Raw genomic sequence first — 16,545 nt, 5'->3', positions numbered from 1 at the left:
TGATATAAGATGCATATTTACATTGCAATGATTTTTGATCGTATGATACAATAAAGCCTCTAAGCACCACTCCTCACGTTTAAGCAGGGTTTTTAGCCTGCTCTATGACCCATTGTGATGGTGTAAACGTTTTCTATCCTATCAGCCTGGGTTCAACCCCAAAAAACAGCATGAGAACGAGATCCGTTGGGATGGGATAAGAGGGAGACTCACTTGTGAAAAAGCATGCAATTGACTGATTTCCTCTGATAATATTTGATTCACTTTCCGTCAATCCTCGCCAATCTATACAAGATTTCATAAAGTCGGATTTGGTGATGAAGCTTACTCACCTAACTTATGTCTAGCCAAAGTCATCTTCTTTTCAAAATCAGGTGATACAATGATCACCTCGAATGAAGACCCGCAGTTACCTGATGTATCTCTTATCGACTATGTAGTCAGCTTTTCATCTTCTTAATCCGTGCTGCTTGCTATCAATCTCCCAAGGAGATGACAAAGCTCTATGGTAAAAGAACGCTGTGAAGCCGTACTGACGAAATGATCCACTTTTATCGCGGCTGATAATTCCTCTTGTATCCTTTTTTGCATAGCCAACGAGGCGTCTACTTGCTCTTGAGTCGGCATGTCTGGAATGTTGTATGGGAGACTCGAAAAGCGTTCTCGTAGGTTTCAACTGTTGCATCCTTGACTTTGGGGATTATCAGATACGAGTGAGAGGGAACTTTCAGGCACTTGATGATGTGGCATTTCACCAGTTTCCCCCTACTTCTACTTCAACTTCTGACTTTCAATTTCTCAACTTTCTTACTTTCCTCTCTCCTCTTCATCTCTAACTCGACCGGTCTTTCTAACCCTTCTATCCTTCTGTCTTCGCTCACTGATCCACTGGAGACCTCCTCCGCCGTCTACCACTGAGGTCGAGAGGGAAACAACGATGAGTCTCCTCACACTCTCTTGTCTTTCCGGCCCTTCCCTCCTTCCACTCACCCTTCTCCCCAAAACAACCTTCAGATCATACATCACCACCCCCTACACCCCTCACGCTCCCCCATCCTCTCGTCGACCGCCTCGTCCTTCTTCACCAGCACATTTCACCGGACATCCAACCCTTCACACGGCTCTCTCAGAACTTCGTACCACACTCCAAGAAGCTCAAACTCTTCTTCGTCAAGATCACATCTATCCTCTTCCTACATCTTTACCATACCTCCAACCTCCTGCGACATCCTGGATACAAAGGGATGAACTGGCAGTTAGGTTCTCATGTCGTATCAGGACAAAATCTCATAATGCAGTGGTGGAATTACTCAATGAGATGCATCATCTTCGACATGTCGCGTCTGTGGCAGGAGCGGATCAAGCTGCTGTAAAGTTGGCAGAAGCTTTGAACGTGTATGAAAGGATTAAAGACCGAGAGGGTGTGATGAATGGTGAAAAAGATAATGAGAAAAATGGAGTGGATGAATATGGGAGAAGTTTTGGATTTGGAAGAAGGAAAGAAAGTTCAGCTAGGGTTTGGTTGATACCCACCAAAACCTCTAGGAATGTCTTCAATCCCATAAACAACGACACTGTGATTGATACATCCTCCGTCAGTCAGGAAGTCGATAACATCACGACTGCCCAACAAGTGGGGCAAGGAGGGAAAGATGATGTCAGTGCGGAAAGCGACAAAGTAGTTGATCTGGAACAAACCAAAGTATCAAAACATGACGATATTTCCCTACGTGGGAAAGTGACGAATGAGTCAGAGGGAAACGGAGAATCAAATTCAATCCCTATAGCTCAAGTATTAATAAACCATCAACCATTATCAACTTATTTCTCAAGGATATCAGATAGAGAAACCATCCTTAGACCTCTCCGTCTCGCAGCGGTTTTAGGAGGATACAATATCTTCGCTTTGGTTCGAGGAGGTGGGACGACAGGTCAGGCAGGAGCTATAACATTAGGTTTAGCAAGAGCTTTAGCTGTTATGCGTGAAGATTCAAGACGTATTCTTTTCAGAGGTGAGTAAACGTCCAATTTTATTTTTGTCTTTTTCAGTATTCGCATGATCAGACAAGTGATTGAACCCGAGTATCCGTATTTTTCATATTTGGTCTCCATGAATTGCCGGATCCTACTGTAGGATTTGAGCGAGGTCAGTGAGAAGTTTTGAGAATGGATCATGGTAGGAATGTTTGACTGATCCTTTAGATGGTGCTTTGATGAGAGATACAAGAATGGTTGAACGTAAAAAGACTGGGAAAGCAAAAGCTAGAAAAGCTGTGAGTTATCTCAAAGTCGTCTTTCCCGTCTTTCTCTATCCAAAATTACTTTTGTGCAACGTCATGAAATTGGAATCAGTCGTGGAGTCGACCTGAATCTGAGAGCATGTGGGAATATATATGATTTGCATGACTGTCGGTGTATGTAGACAGACCACTGACGGACAGTACACTTGGGTCAAACGTTGAAGTATCTATCAACCTCACATGCATCTACTTCAATACACTGCGCCAGATACACACAGTGTGGTCATTGTGTCGCACATACCTCACTTCCCTTTGACCGTCAGCTGGCGTTACTCCACTCGTACTCATACTCATAAATTACTCGTCACTCAATACGAGTAAGAGTACCCGGTGATGCTGTTCTCATATCTTCAGATGCCCTGCACGACGTGCCATCATGATGAAGCCATATAATCCAAGAGACTATACCAAGAATTGCATCTAACACAATCAATGTGTAATTTCTTTATTTGATACAACATTCTCTTCTCCCCTTTAACCTATGTAAATAACTTTCTATCGGTCCAATTCAAATCCCCGTTCCCATCTGCTGCATTTCGACCAATAACGACTGTCCATTCCAACTGGGTATCAACCTATTCAATTGATCCCAAGGCATAGGAGAATCAAATTCTAATTGAGCCAAATCCAAATATTGTTCTTCCCCCGTTGTAGTCCCGATCTGCGTCGGGAAGACATTATCAATCGGATTATTCGGATTAACCCGTGAGATGGGTTCTGGACGGGAGAGTAAAGGATCAAATAATGAAAAATCAGATAAGATATCACCTGATGTTTTCCCTTCTGATCCTACGTATGAGAGACGGTTCGATGAAGATGCTTGACCAGATTGGGGAATTAGAGAAGAGGTGATTGGAGCAGTAGTAGGTAGAGGAGCAGAAGAAGAAGAAGAAGGAGCGGGTAAATTCCTTGTTTGACGTTCTTGTTGTTGATGTAATGCTCGAATAATACGATCCACATCTGCCGCATTGAGAGGTTTGGAAAGATCAATGACGTTCGGATTGACGGAACTGATCGGATGTCCATTTTGATCTGGATCTGAATGTCTTCTTGCTGAGCTAGGTCCAGAGCTTGAACTTGCACTCGACTCCGAATTAGGTACAGATGGACCGAGTTGAGTGTTCCAATCCAGTGACATGCCCATATTCCCATATACGTTGAATAAGTTTGATCCGTCGTTCATCGGATGTGAAGGAGTTTGTTGGGATGTATCGGTTTGGTTTGAGGGTAAAGACGATGTTGACTGTGATGATTGACCAATTGATCGATTCAACATGGCAAACATCTCTTCTACTGACATATTACTCAGATCACCTGATATTGACGAATCCGGATCGAGGACCGTAGAGTGTAATTGAGGATGTATATTCTGAGTGGTAGACGTATCATCAGGGAACTGAGCGATGAATGCCATAATGTCACCTGTCACACTGTCCAGATCCAGATTATCAAATTCGACATTGAGCTCGGAAGAGGGTTGTTTTTGCGAAGAATTCTGCGCGAAGACTTCTCGTGGGACCGGCGGGAGTGAAGGAATGATAATTCCTCCGCTGGTCTGGTCCATGTTGATAGATTCTGACGTGGGTCGAACAGGTAACAATGATCTAGAATTGGGAGGATTGATAGCAGGAATGACTGGGCTGTCTGATCGAGAAGAAACATTGGAAGGGTTTGACGGTCGTTGGTTGGGTGAAGCATTTTGAGACGGATTTGTGGATGCTGGACGATTGGGCGCGTTCAGCATACCAGACGATGTGTTGGAGCTCTCGCCGCTGTGATTCGGCGGAGGAGGTTTAGGGAGAATTAGACGAGGATGATGTGGAGGTTGATGAAGCGCTAAAGCCTTGGAAGCTGCTTTTCCCGTAGAAGTTGAACGTTGGACACCGACCGTAGCTCGTCGTACAGCTGTTGAGCTGGGAACAGTCGAAGGGCCTTGAGAAGTGGATGCGGCACGACGAAGAGGTGGTGTGGCTGTCCCTGATCCTGAGGCAGAGGCGACGGCTGGTTGAGTCGAACACTGTTTTGCGCATACGGCTGGTTGAGCTGCTCGATCAGGGCCGAGGCTGACCTCTGCCGGGATCTGTTGTGATGGGGTCACTTGAGGTGCGTGGGGTTCTTGATGGGGTATTGACGCGACAAGTGTGACACGAGGTGGGTCCGAAGATGAACCGCCGCAGCACGATGATGGAGCCTGAGTCACTTCGACAATTGGTGTCGGTAATGTAGGATTGCTGTCTTCTGCCATATTCTGATCTCCGTCCGCATCGCAGTTACACCGGACACAACAACCGCAACAATCCTGTTCGCATTTACACTCCCCAGGAGCACATTGACATCTTCCATTGCAGCACTGAAGAGGTTTGAGCTGTACGAATCCTAAACTTCGAACCGCGTCTTCACTGGAGGGTAAGACCCTTGTATCGTGGGCATCCAGATCTAGGGACGCTTTTCGAGCTGGTGGAGGGACATTGGCAGCTGCGATACTCAGCAGGTGGGCGATAGAGGTGATCCCAGAAGGTAACGAAAGATGATCCGCGCAGTCGAAACAACTCTTGCAGTTGTCTCCACAACCCAAACCAGAATGGTGATGCTCAGCGGCACGTGTAGGGTCCGCGTGTGTTGCACAACCCGGACATTGACAGTCTGGTCCACAAGTGCAAGCTCCAATGACGACATCTTCTGATGTCGGGAATGATATCGGTCGGTCACCTTCGATCTCCATCGCTTCCACCTTGACTCCACCGTTCTGAGCCATGGCATCGAAAGTATTGATTCCTGGTAGACCGAGTGCTGAACGGGGTATCTCTGTAGCAACCGAGCCATCTTCTCGGAAGACTGCACCGAGGAAAGCTGTCATATCTGCCAACGGTGGGATGGTCGGAGGTGGTGGACGAGCTGTAGTTGATGAACTGGCCCATCCTGCCTTGAGGGTCGATGCTTCGCGTTTGCCGTGTCGAGGGGTCAGATGACCATTTGTAGAGTATGGAGAGTAGAGTTTGGTCTTGTGGACATGTCTCGAGGTATGAGCGGGATGATGAGTGTTTTCCGGAGACAGATATGGACCGGTAACTTTGGAAGGATCTTTTCGATAAGTAGTGGGACTGGTTTCAGAGGATGTCTCGGTCGTGGCCTTGGTCTGAAACATGTCGATGAGCGATTCGGTTACTTGAGCATGTGCAAAATCGCCCGTAGGAGTGATAGCTCCACTGGAAGCACGAGACGGCGAGGGGCGTTGTAGATGAGGTGAATCTAGACGTTCGCGTTTGCGACTGCAGCATTTGCAGATTCCAGTAGTTTTGCAAGTGCATGGATTGAGTAGATTCGACACTGAAAAGGTATTAGCTGCAGTCTTGACCCCCTAGCTAGAATTGGTGACTCACACTGCCTTTCCGCGGCCATATGACCTTCGTGACTGAGAACACCTAGTACTTCAGCGGCAGCTGCCATCTCATGCACATCTTTGAGCCCGTTAGGATATGTCGGAGTCGATCCAGGTTGACCCTTTCTGGTCTCTGTTTCTGCTTGTCTGGTGGGCGATGGAGAAGAAACTGAACTATCACCGTTACGCCGAGCTGATGAATCCAAAGAGCCAGGAAGGATCATGGAAGGAGTTTGAGAATCGCCGCATGTGCACTAGGTGTCAGGAACCATGAAACGCACATGAGACTCCAATAAGACCTGATGTTTGAAAAGTCAAATGAGTAGAAATTGACATACCTTGGAGTGAACAGAGCTTCCCTTGAGTTTCCTTCTATCTCTGCAACATTGACATTGTGCCGTCGGTCTACCTTTCTTTTTGACTTCAAACAAGGGTCGATCCGTATGTGTGCATCCGGAAACACGATGACCTTTGATGCAAGTTGCGCAAGCGAATTTTTTGTCATTGATGAGGACCATCTTGAGATAGTCATGCAATATGACAGAGATAGAATAGGGTTTATATCTATCAGAAATGGATGACGGACGGAAGGGATGAGGATGAATGGTCAAGCGGCGAGAGCGATCTTGATGGCTTGAAAACTAAGAACTTTTGGGATGGAGTGGATCAGGACCGAAGATAGGTAGTTCAGACCTCACGAGTGAGTGAAGTAGACAAGCTTCGAATTGATTGATTGATGGATATAAGTGGGGGTTGGGGCGATGGTTAAAAAAAGGAGTGTTTCCACTTGCTCGGTTCCTTGGGTGAGTCGTCCACTTTGGCCTCGTGATACGTATATCTCGGGTTATTGCCCTTGCGTCACACTTTCTATTATCGACCGCATGATCATCTAACGTCGCGTGTTCTGTTTGAGGACAGGTGGGGTGTTGTGATGCTTGACATAGGGGAGATTGGAAGAGGAAGGACTGGGGAGAGGGAGAGGAGGTAGGGAAGGGAAGGATGGGCGTGAGGACAGAGGGGGCAAATGGCTTTGAAATCTGGATAAATGGAGATAATTAAATGTAGAAATAAATGAAAGATAAATGGGGCTCCATTCCTTCCTTGACCTTCACCCACTGAATAACTTTCCACTCACAAAATTCACAAAGACTACGCCTAAATCTTCGACGTTACGCACTAGAGTAAGACCTACATTGCGAGAACAACTTAGTCAAGATGTCATCCGACAATATCAACATTCAAATCATCCAAACTATCTTACCATATATCCAACACCGTGCCTCCCCTCGTTCTCACCTTCCAACTTCTCTCCCCCTTTCTTTCCCTTCAACACTACATCACCTCAACCTTCTCACTCTCCTACATTCCGTCCATCATGTCCTATCCCACCCTTCTCACTCTCTATACTTTTTCACCACTTCAACTTCTCCACACAATATCTCACTAAGAGGGGTAATGTCTCTCTTTCTTTCCTCTGAACCCAATTGGGACAGCGCCAACTTTCTCTCTTCTACAGGTTTGGGTAAGATCACACGGGATATGATAAGCGAGCATTTTGGAATACAAGTAATGTTTGAAAAGCCTCATGAGAGCTTACAAGGCGTTACTATTGGAGAAAGGTCAAAAGAGGCTCAAGGGGTTGTGGATTCTATATCCGGTTTATTTGAAGAATTGAAAGAGGGATTGGAAGGAAAATATAAATGTCCCGGTGAGATAGTTCAAGAGGTCATCAAACTCGCTGGAGAAGAAGGAAATGAGGGAATGATCTTGGCCAAGAAGTTTTGTCAAGAGGTGAGCTTCATGGTAGGATTATTGCTAGCTGACGAATCAGTTAGTGAGGTTGTTGCCTAGTTTGAGCGAATCATTTTCGACTACTGTTATTGGTGAGCTACGTTGTCCCTTCTTCTAAAATAAGTGACAAGTTCCATCCTTTCCAAATCTCGCGCCTTTCCCTACAAATATCTTCCGCTGTTCACCCCACCACCGGCTGCCGGATGGGGACCATGGAAATAACCTTCGATCCAACCAGGCTTCCCTCTCGGCGAAATAAACGGTAGAGATTATCTACGTTGCTCGTCAAACCCCCTTGAATCTTGGAGACAGAAAATTAGCAACTCAATTCGAAAAACGACCAACAGTGCTTTTCCTCGATGTCCATGAGGTATGAGGAGTCAAAGGGTCAAGAAGAAAAGGAGAATGATAGCTGATAACACAGCCCTCCCGTCTACTCCCTTACGACTGCTCCAAGATCTGTCAACAACTTCCATACCTCTTCATCTACCTCCCTTATCATCCCTCTCAGATATCTCACCACTCCCTCTCCCCATCCCTCCCCTCTTAGCTCTCCGTATCCTCTCTCCATCCTCTGATCTCGTCTCTCAATTACCTGAACAAACATCGATCTTGTCTCTGCTTCATAGAGATAAATCAACCAAGGCCCTACATGGTTTCTCTGGAAAAGCAGACGAAACGAGCAAGAAAAACATCTCTCTGAAAGGTTTCACCATCCCCTTGGAACAAATAACACATTTACAAAGTCTAAGCGTGGAGATATGTCAGCTTATCCGAGATCAAGCACGAGAATCAGGGAAAGAGATCACTTTGATAGACGTTGTAAAATTCTTTGATGATCTTCAAATTAAGATGGATAAGTCTGGTCTGGGATTTAGGTTGATACCTTCCGACTCATGAATGTATCATTTGCGATGTCTGAGATAACGTTGACGGTCCCGATGGCGAAATTGTATATACCTCAACATCATAGTAAGGTCGCCAGTAAGGTGGAAAGGAGCTGACTTGAATTCCAACGATGACATTCATCTGATTCCCGACTAATCAAGTACAACGTTTTGCTACATTATTAAACTACTACTCTTTCAAATCCCATCAAGAGATCCTTCTTCCTGTGTAACCCCTTCTCCTTCACCAATCCATACTTTTATACAATTAATAAGCTATAGTCGAACAAACCCAGAACCAAAATCCCACAAGCCTCGATCCGGGATATGTTAGTGTTGAGAACGATGTCCGGAACATGTCGATGGAGTTGATTATGCCGTCGATTCGAAAAGCTGTTTGTAGATCCTTGTTTCCCAAAACCCGAAAATATCATTCTCACTTCAGCCCTGGATGTGTTTCAGATCGCTGTCCAACTCAAAGCTGCTACTGCTTCTTCCTCTTCTTCCAACTTTGAACTAACCCTTCTTCTCCTATCCGTCCTCAACAATCTTCCCAAGAACCCTGCGGAATCTTTGTTCGGTGGAGCGTTGTTAATCCTGACATTTGTCAAAGTTCCCGATCTAGGTAAAGAATCGTAAGTCTGAGTCTTTTGGACAGTGGTCGAAACAGAAGTTGATCTCGTTCCTTTTGTAGTGATATGAACTTGGGTGAATTCTTCCTCGTGATGAGGAGGAGTAAGTGGCATATCATTCGATTCGAGTGAAGAAGAAGAACCACTTCTGTCCAAAGGTGGAGCGACGTAGATTGCTTGTTCTCGAGAAATAGTACGACGATGTTTTCTAGCTGGGGTTTGAGGTTGACGAACAGGTGTAGGAGGTGTAGGTGGCATGACAGGTGAAGATGAACAACAAGGTGAATCGAAATGATATTGTGATAAAAAGGGTTGGAAATTAGAAATGATTTGAGATTCTTGAATGGCTAAATCGTAATCGAGCAAATACAAAAGTTGTTTTTCCATCAGATTGATTTCTTCTTGTGAAAACATCTGAGCGTAACGACACCAATGTCTGTTTTTGGGTGATGAATCGTTTAGGTATTTAGCGGCGACGATTAAAGTAGCGAGAAATACACGATGACGGGTACAAGGCATCCCTTTGGCGACTTTCGGTAAACGATGACGAAGACGTTCAAGGTAGACTAAAGTAGCGAGAAGGGTGGATACTTGGACGTTGGATTGTTCACATACGACAGCGATGAATGTTTCCAAAGAAGGTAAACCTTGGTGTTGTTGAGGGAAACCGTCACGGACGGGGGTGGGAGGTGGAGAAGGCGGAAGAGGGATTGTGGTGCTACATGCGATCACGGATGTAGTTCTGTCGGCAAGGTAGTCTGTTGGTCAGAGCGAGGTCATACAGAGACGGTTCGTCATAATATCCGGTACTCTCTTGCAACTGCTTTCACTTCGTCGGCAGGGAGCGTATAGTGATATTGACGGCGGTGAACGACTTGCGAAGAGGGATGAACACAGAAGAAACGCATACTCACAGACCATTTCCCGAGACACGTCAGTCCTGATGAGTTCCAACAACGCGGGGTTGTGTACACCACATACGGACAAAGAAGCGGGATGAATCCTTTCTTCAAACACTGGTGATTGAGGTCGGAACGCCGGCGTACCAATAGGGAACAAAGACTTGAGGTTTGCAGAGACGGACATCTTGATTCGATCGGGGTTGTTCTGAAATTTATACTTAGATCGAGAGGTTGGGTCAGATGAGGAATCGATAGATGATCAGTCGACAAGTCGAGTAGTGTTGAAGATTAGAGAGGTTGTGGAGGGGGAGGACTAGCCTCTTTGAAGAAGGATTAGGAAGAGGAAGGGGTGAGGAGAACTGAAACCGATTATGGGATAGAAGTCGAGATTAATTCCAAGATTGAAAGAAAGGTGAGAAACGGCACCTATATGATATATCACTTGAAAAATCTATTCCCCCACTACACGTCGCGTTTATCCTAAAACGCCTTGAAAGAATCACGCGTCCGTCACCAAAGATCAAGGGGAGGAAGTAAAAGAGAGTAGTTTCTCCAATGTGTGAAAAAAAGCCAAAAAGTCCTTGACCTTGAATTCCCTTGTACAGAAATTGTACTGTATGTCGATATTTCACGTTTGAAGGGTTTCTAGGACTTAATGGATAGGATTATAGGATAAAGGGATATGGTAGTACGTTTTTCAAGTTCGGAAGATAAGATAGGAACGGTCACCAGGACACGTAGAAAAAGTACAAGATGTAAAGTTTGTGCTTTGTGGGCGTGGTGTGTGGAAAATGACGCACTGCGTCGTAGTTTGGGGGGTTTGTTTGAAAGGTAAAAAATGGAAAACTCGCACAGCGAGAGGAAGAAAGAAGTCCAGGTTCAGGGTGAAAGAGGAGAGAAAGTCGGAAAAGAAGATGAGGGATGTGAAGGCACATCGGGTCAAGATGGTTTTTAAGGGCGAAGAGAAGGGTAGAAGAAATCAAAAAAAAAAGATTCAAGAAAGACGCGTTGGAAGTACCGCCGGCTACGGTGATGGATCAGACGCGTTTGGGAAGTTTATGTGGTCGGTTTCTGATTGTGGGGGATGGTCTTGGATGAAAGGGGAAGGAAGGGGCGGATACGTAGAAGAGTGAGAGATGATGATGGGAATCCGTGTATCTGACCGTACTGATCGGAGATACGATACCAGTACGATTCCAGTGATCCATGCATGATCCAGTGATCTGAAGCAGTGATGGAGATGGACTAAAACCGATAGCCATTCTCACCGCTTTCTCTCAACATGACGGATACCGTTCACCTGTGCATACTCGCTCAATAACGCATAATTTTTGGTAATTCTCAGATCTCAGACACCGGAAAAGCACATCGCGTGTCATGGCAAGATAACGCCAAAAGATAAGTACGCACAAAACTGAACCTCACTTCAAGTCACTCAATTTCCCTCTTAGCCAAACGTTCACCTTGGCATCCGAAGATCCTCAAATTCTGAAATCTGACTATCCTGATTCTCACCTTGACACGTGCGGGTCAATCTCTTCCCTTCCCATAATCATCCATAGATCAGGTCAAAGTTCAACTTTACGAAGAGATGAAAGTCTGGGCAAGAGTTGATATGTAGACGCGTCATGACCATCAGGACTGGAGGAGGAAAGAACCCGACGCCACGACGCGTTCATCTTTTCACTCTCCGTCTCCACCCCCACAACGCCACCACTTCACCTGGACCACCTTGATAACCCTGAAGCTTCCGGGCTATCCTCGATGCCGTAGTCTTGAACGTACATCGTCCTTTGCACTAACGAGAGTTTCGGAAGGTGAATGGAAAATAGGAAAGAAGAATGAGATGCTTATTTCCGCATGACCCCAAACTCTACATCTTGCCACATATCCAATGATGTGAGGACGCATTTTGGGGAGCGGTCAGGTATGGTTAAAGTGTAAGTATAGGTCTGGCCATGGGGAATTATATACGCGCTAGAGATCCCGCCGCTAGCTACCGGCTGGCTACGTTCACTTCTGACTTTAAGCTGGAGATTTCTGGACTTTATTGCATGCTCCACGACATGAAGGTCCCGCTCTCAATCTCGATCGATTCCATTCTTCATGCGTCACGAGGCCTATGGTCTATCAATCTTGAGAATGATGGATTCTCTACCCAAATTTGACTTTACCTTATGGAGATGGGTATGGACGGAGTATATTCTCATACCCATACGAAATCCACTGCCCATTGTGACTACCCCAAAATCTTCTTTACCTGTATACCTGACCTAAAAGACAAAATGCTTACGACCTACGGAACGAACTTATCAGGCACATTCACCCGCAGATATAAAACGCAATCGAGAAACTATGCATACTTCACTTTACACTCTAGCTCACCGATTACCGATGACCGATTACCGATGACCGATTACCGACTAGCAAGTAGACATGATAAAGTACAAGTCAATACGTTATGTGCAAATCCAGAGAAAACAAAGTATGCTTGACATGGGATTAGTACGATACAAGACAGAGTGGGAGTCAATGACGCGAAGGAAAGGGAAGGAATCGTGTCAGTCGTCAATTACGAGTACGACCAATCAGTAGATCGGAATCAACATAGTATGGAGAAGTGAAGTGAAAGGAGAACGGGGAGTGGAGGTTACTCTGATGGGGATGGGAACAGAATATATGTCAAGGTGTATGATGACGGATCGGAACGAAATGATGAAGGATAGATTCAGACAACGGTTGGGACGCCGACTTGACTTGACATGGTGTCTTCGTGCATGGGCGTTTTTGAGGGGTAATGTGTCCTCTGCAAAGACGCTCGAACAGGATGAGGAGCATTGAAAATCTATTCGTCAGTCAACTTATGTCCCTTCCTCCTCTTTCTTCAGTTTGGCCTCAGAAACATCTACCCTCGTCCGTTTGTGACCTGTCCAGGGAATAAAGGAGGAATAATAATAGTGGAGTGAATTCGCTAGTATCTCGGTGAAGGAAAGTCAGACGCACCTCATCAAGTTCTTCCACTACGATGTCAGTCATACGAATAACAGTCTGTCGAAATACTCGTACTCACATGTCCGTCCTTTAGTTTCCACCGCGAAGATATACCAAGCGACAGTTTCCAACACGTCCCAACATATAAAAGGAAGATATGTCCCTGGATCATCAGTCACTCCAGTAGCTGTTTTGACTCAAGTCGAACTTACACCATCCGATCTGCGCATCAGCAAGTTTATCGAGCGGAGGGGACAGTTGCTTACTCTCTTTAAAGCTGTAATCACCAGGTTAGTGAGATGTCAGCATGTAAAAAGAGGACATACCAATAGGAATGACCAATTGGCCCAATAACGCTGTCATGTCAGTCTGATCGCTCATTAAATGGATTGACCGATACACGCTTGGACATGGTCGCATCCCTCCGGGAAACAGATGAGGACAGCATGATAACGAACGTAGCTGGACCAGGATTGGGATCAATGATACTTTATCAAAACCCACCACAAAGATTCAAACACAAAACAAAACAACCCATTCCAGCACTCCTCTGCTCGGTACTCAACACCTCACTAGGATACACCGGTAAGAGAGGTTGGTACCCCCAAGCGTATGCAGCGCCAAACAATATAAGACACGCTATAGCTGCTTTGGAAGCTGCTGAGTCGCTCGCTGATCCTGAAGCGTTGACATTGACATGGGATAGAGCGGAGGAGAGCATCGCCGCGGACAGAGTCAGAGCGCAAACCATGGTGGAGAGGATGAGGACAGGTCGACGACCGAGACGGTCAGATTGATATGTGCCCAACAAGGCTGTGGAGAGGGATACTAGGGAAGCTACTAGCCTGGCACGGTCAGTCTTTCCCCCCATTCGATGGAGTCTGTATGAGGAAAATCTATCAAGCAGACAGGACTGACGAAGCGGGAGAAACTCACGTCATGACGAGCTGATGTCGAACGCGGGTGACTCCAACTACAATGTCAATATGTTTGGCGATGCACACAAAGCTCACCTTCTTTGTACAATGCGGGTAGCTGAGTTTTAGCCAGATAAACCTTGACAGAGAGGATCAACGTACAAAGTATGACCTGATAATCAGCGGAAAGGTTCTCATGAGAGTCTCTCGTGTAAAAGAGGCAGCAGACGTGGTGACACCGAGTGAAAGGTGACAAGGCTTATGGCTTCCACTCACAAAGCATTTCCCGACAATTGAGAAAAGGCACCCATCATCAGAGCCAACATCAATCTATACCTCTTCGATCGACTATTCACCAACCCACTACAATCCCACCATCTGCTTACGGGCGCCATCTTGACGGCCTGTACGATCTGGGCCAATTCCAGCTGGACCACAGGAGTCATCACGCCATTCCCGTGATACTTCACCAACATATCCCGAGCGCGATTTTCATGACCGTGTAGAACGAGCCTGTATTTAGCTCGTCCATGAACAGTGAAGTATGAGCTATACGCACCATCTGGGAGACTCAGGGAGGAAGAGGACTGCAGTGACCATGATGGACCTAAGGATTAGTCTCTCCGATCGTTTATTTACAAGACCTACGGAAAGATCATATGCCTGGTAATTAGTAAAGGTCATCGAGTGGTAGAAACACTGACAAGATAGCGGGTATGCGCCACGCCCATTGACTGGCGATACGAGATGTACCTATAGTGATGCCTGTTGCTAGACAACCTCCGAGGACTGACGTTAGCAGGTCTTTCGTGGGTCGGAACTCACTCCAAGCCCTGCGAAGTCAGCCAGGTCGAAAAGAGGTTCAAACACGTACCCATTGCTAAGACCCGTGATAAAGCCCCTGTTGAGAGGGGGAGCTGTCTCAACGATAAAAGGTGGCGCGGCTGGGTATCAGCACTGCTCATCGCTGTCTTCACCATTTAGTACGTTGGCTTGTATTCGACGGCACGAGTGGATGAGGGAGAATCGACGAAATGAGAGAGGCAACATGACAGACGGACCAGTTTGCATCATTCCCAGCCCAGCTCCGAGAAAAAACCTTCCTGCCAAAAGCATACTGACATGTTTGGCGAAAGCCAACAGCACCATACCTAGCAAAGCCGTCATGGCAGCTATGATCCGTCAGGAGAAGCGTGGGTGACCGAGCAACGATGAACATACAGATGAACATTCCACCTCTGCGGCCTAGATGGTCGGCCTTCGCCTCAGTCAGTGCCTTCACAGTGAAAACGAAGATCGACGTACCAAAATTGGGCCAAGCCAAAAAGTCGCACAGCCGGCTATTGGCCACATGGCGAAAACGAGCTAGGTCTTAGTCTTAAACTTCCACCGGTTGTGTCATTACTTACACCTGTGGATACCTAAAAGTCAAGTCAGTGTTATCTCATAACATCGGGAAATACCCACGCCAAGACCGTCAAAATTGACTGAAAGCTGTCAGTGATTTACGTCCGAGGGATGGGTACATACAGTAAGTCTGATATTGTGATAGAGCACTGCTCATCAGCTCTCCACGTAAAGATGTGATCTGGGCCACGTGAGAGGCATGTGAAATATGGACATACTTTATGGCGGTCATAGAGCTCACGCCATAACTGTCTGTTCAGCACTTCGGACCGTCCAAAGGAATCAGATGCTCACCCGGACATGAAAGGCCCCATGAAAGCTACCGCCCATGCTCCGTACAATTTCAGCATTCCTTTCGAGAACATATCGACATCTGTCTGATCAGCGTGTCCTTCGATAATCATGCTCGTCAGGTGATCATCCACGGGACGAAGTGGGGGTGGGACATGGGCAGACTCACGGTATTTCGCGTAGTATGAGTCTAATCCAGCATCCGACCCGGCCAAAGTATTTACCTCGCTTTCCGGTGGAGATGGTGTCGACTTCTCACACTCGGGCGTCAAGGGCGCGGTGCGAGATTCATGCCGTGGAAGTTGCTCCTGTTTCTCAGGCGGCGGGGACTTTTCGTTGAGCGTAACAGAGGACATCTTGATTTATCGGCGTTCGTTGATGTTCAGTTGTTTAATTGAAGTTTAGATGAAAAAAGGGAAGAACGACTCGTCAGTGGGTTTGAACGATGCTATAAGGTGAGCCTGGGGAGTTGAGTTTGAATCAGTAGGGCAAAATCCCTGTGCTTGAGGCTTCTCCGAAGTGTGATAGTCTTCCAAAGACTTGACCAGAGATTGATTGAATTGACGGAGTTCCGAGTCAGACAACAGGTCTGGATCTTGTCAGAGAGAAGGCTCCACAGATGCGCTGTCGCTTCATGTCCAGCATACGGGGTAGGGTGAGGGGAAAGTGTAAGCGAGGGAGAATTATGACGTTCTTGTCCATTCTATCTTCCACCGAAGTGAACAAAGGGTTCGAAGATGGTGAGCCATGAGACAAAATCATGAAAGGAAGTCAGGGAAGGATAACACCCCGTCTTTCATCGTCATGGGGACCCCGTTTGGATCTGCGTCAAGATACCAACTCCATCTGCGCGCTATACTTGAGCACACTTCAATCGGCGTCATGGTCATATCGATGGCAGAGTGATCAAGAATGATACATGTCAAATCGGGAATCTGTTCCATGAAAATGTGATGAGTGATGAGATGAGTAGGTGAAGGGGTATCGACATACACGGATCATGAATACAACACTCAGATCTGAGTTTGGAGCTTGGCATCGAATTGAC

At 46.4% G+C, this 16,545-nt stretch overlaps 7 protein-coding genes across 7 annotated transcripts; 2 read left to right on the top strand and 5 right to left on the bottom strand.

Annotated features, from left to right (window-relative positions):
- Nucleotides 1–79: 79 nt before the first annotated feature.
- On the bottom strand, nucleotides 80–627 carry TREMEDRAFT_32184 (uncharacterized protein; the record flags this gene model as incomplete). Its single annotated transcript, XM_007005571.1, has 4 exons — nucleotides 80–133; nucleotides 214–263; nucleotides 333–432; nucleotides 538–627. 4 exons carry the CDS (start codon nucleotides 625–627, stop codon nucleotides 80–82), a joined length of 294 nt encoding a protein of 97 aa, XP_007005633.1.
- A 298-nt stretch (nucleotides 628–925) lies between these two features.
- Nucleotides 926–2,462, top strand: TREMEDRAFT_44744 (uncharacterized protein; the record flags this gene model as incomplete). The annotated part of the gene is made up of 4 exons (XM_007005650.1): nucleotides 926–1,576; nucleotides 1,757–2,012; nucleotides 2,203–2,273; nucleotides 2,442–2,462. Exons 1-4 carry the CDS (start codon nucleotides 938–940, stop codon nucleotides 2,460–2,462), a joined length of 987 nt encoding a protein of 328 aa, XP_007005712.1. The 5' UTR covers nucleotides 926–937.
- A 346-nt stretch (nucleotides 2,463–2,808) lies between these two features.
- Nucleotides 2,809–2,961, bottom strand: TREMEDRAFT_57301 (uncharacterized protein; the record flags this gene model as incomplete). The annotated part of the gene is made up of 1 exon (XM_007005673.1): nucleotides 2,809–2,961. A coding segment is annotated over one exon (153 nt), but the record flags the coding sequence as incomplete, so codon positions are not given.
- Nucleotides 2,962–4,530: 1,569 nt separating this feature from the next.
- TREMEDRAFT_14527 (uncharacterized protein) lies at nucleotides 4,531–6,197 on the bottom strand (the record flags this gene model as incomplete). The annotated part of the gene is made up of 4 exons (XM_007005542.1): nucleotides 4,531–5,418; nucleotides 5,467–5,627; nucleotides 5,681–5,933; nucleotides 6,018–6,197. Coding segments are annotated over 4 exons (1,482 nt in total), but the record flags the coding sequence as incomplete, so codon positions are not given.
- Nucleotides 6,198–7,134: 937 nt separating this feature from the next.
- TREMEDRAFT_63531 (uncharacterized protein) lies at nucleotides 7,135–8,370 on the top strand (the record flags this gene model as incomplete). The annotated part of the gene is made up of 3 exons (XM_007005761.1): nucleotides 7,135–7,470; nucleotides 7,511–7,562; nucleotides 7,895–8,370. The coding sequence occupies 3 exons, from the start codon at nucleotides 7,135–7,137 to the stop codon at nucleotides 8,368–8,370; spliced, it is 864 nt and encodes a 287-aa protein (XP_007005823.1).
- Nucleotides 8,371–8,478: 108 nt separating this feature from the next.
- Nucleotides 8,479–10,075, bottom strand: TREMEDRAFT_74255 (uncharacterized protein; the record flags this gene model as incomplete). Its single annotated transcript, XM_007005858.1, has 2 exons — nucleotides 8,479–9,747; nucleotides 9,904–10,075. 2 exons carry the CDS (start codon nucleotides 10,073–10,075, stop codon nucleotides 8,816–8,818), a joined length of 1,104 nt encoding a protein of 367 aa, XP_007005920.1. The 3' UTR covers nucleotides 8,479–8,815.
- Nucleotides 10,076–12,619: 2,544 nt separating this feature from the next.
- On the bottom strand, nucleotides 12,620–15,853 carry TREMEDRAFT_63529 (uncharacterized protein; the record flags this gene model as incomplete). Its single annotated transcript, XM_007005760.1, has 22 exons — nucleotides 12,620–12,736; nucleotides 12,895–12,911; nucleotides 12,962–13,045; nucleotides 13,095–13,104; nucleotides 13,149–13,159; nucleotides 13,209–13,238; nucleotides 13,387–13,727; nucleotides 13,819–13,855; nucleotides 13,896–13,917; nucleotides 13,962–13,971; nucleotides 14,076–14,312; nucleotides 14,359–14,406; nucleotides 14,504–14,588; nucleotides 14,625–14,632; nucleotides 14,674–14,743; nucleotides 14,861–14,971; nucleotides 15,105–15,164; nucleotides 15,209–15,220; nucleotides 15,330–15,355; nucleotides 15,425–15,454; nucleotides 15,501–15,579; nucleotides 15,667–15,853. The coding sequence occupies 22 exons, from the start codon at nucleotides 15,851–15,853 to the stop codon at nucleotides 12,620–12,622; spliced, it is 1,632 nt and encodes a 543-aa protein (XP_007005822.1).
- Between the last annotated feature and the right edge of the window lie 692 nt (nucleotides 15,854–16,545).

This window comes from Tremella mesenterica (assembly GCF_000271645.1).
Source record: "Tremella mesenterica DSM 1558 unplaced genomic scaffold TREMEscaffold_8, whole genome shotgun sequence".
In the NCBI taxonomy this organism is placed as follows: domain Eukaryota; kingdom Fungi; phylum Basidiomycota; class Tremellomycetes; order Tremellales; family Tremellaceae; genus Tremella; species Tremella mesenterica.
Note: the sequence above shows the minus strand (reverse complement) of the source record. Positions and strands in the feature narration are given on the sequence as shown.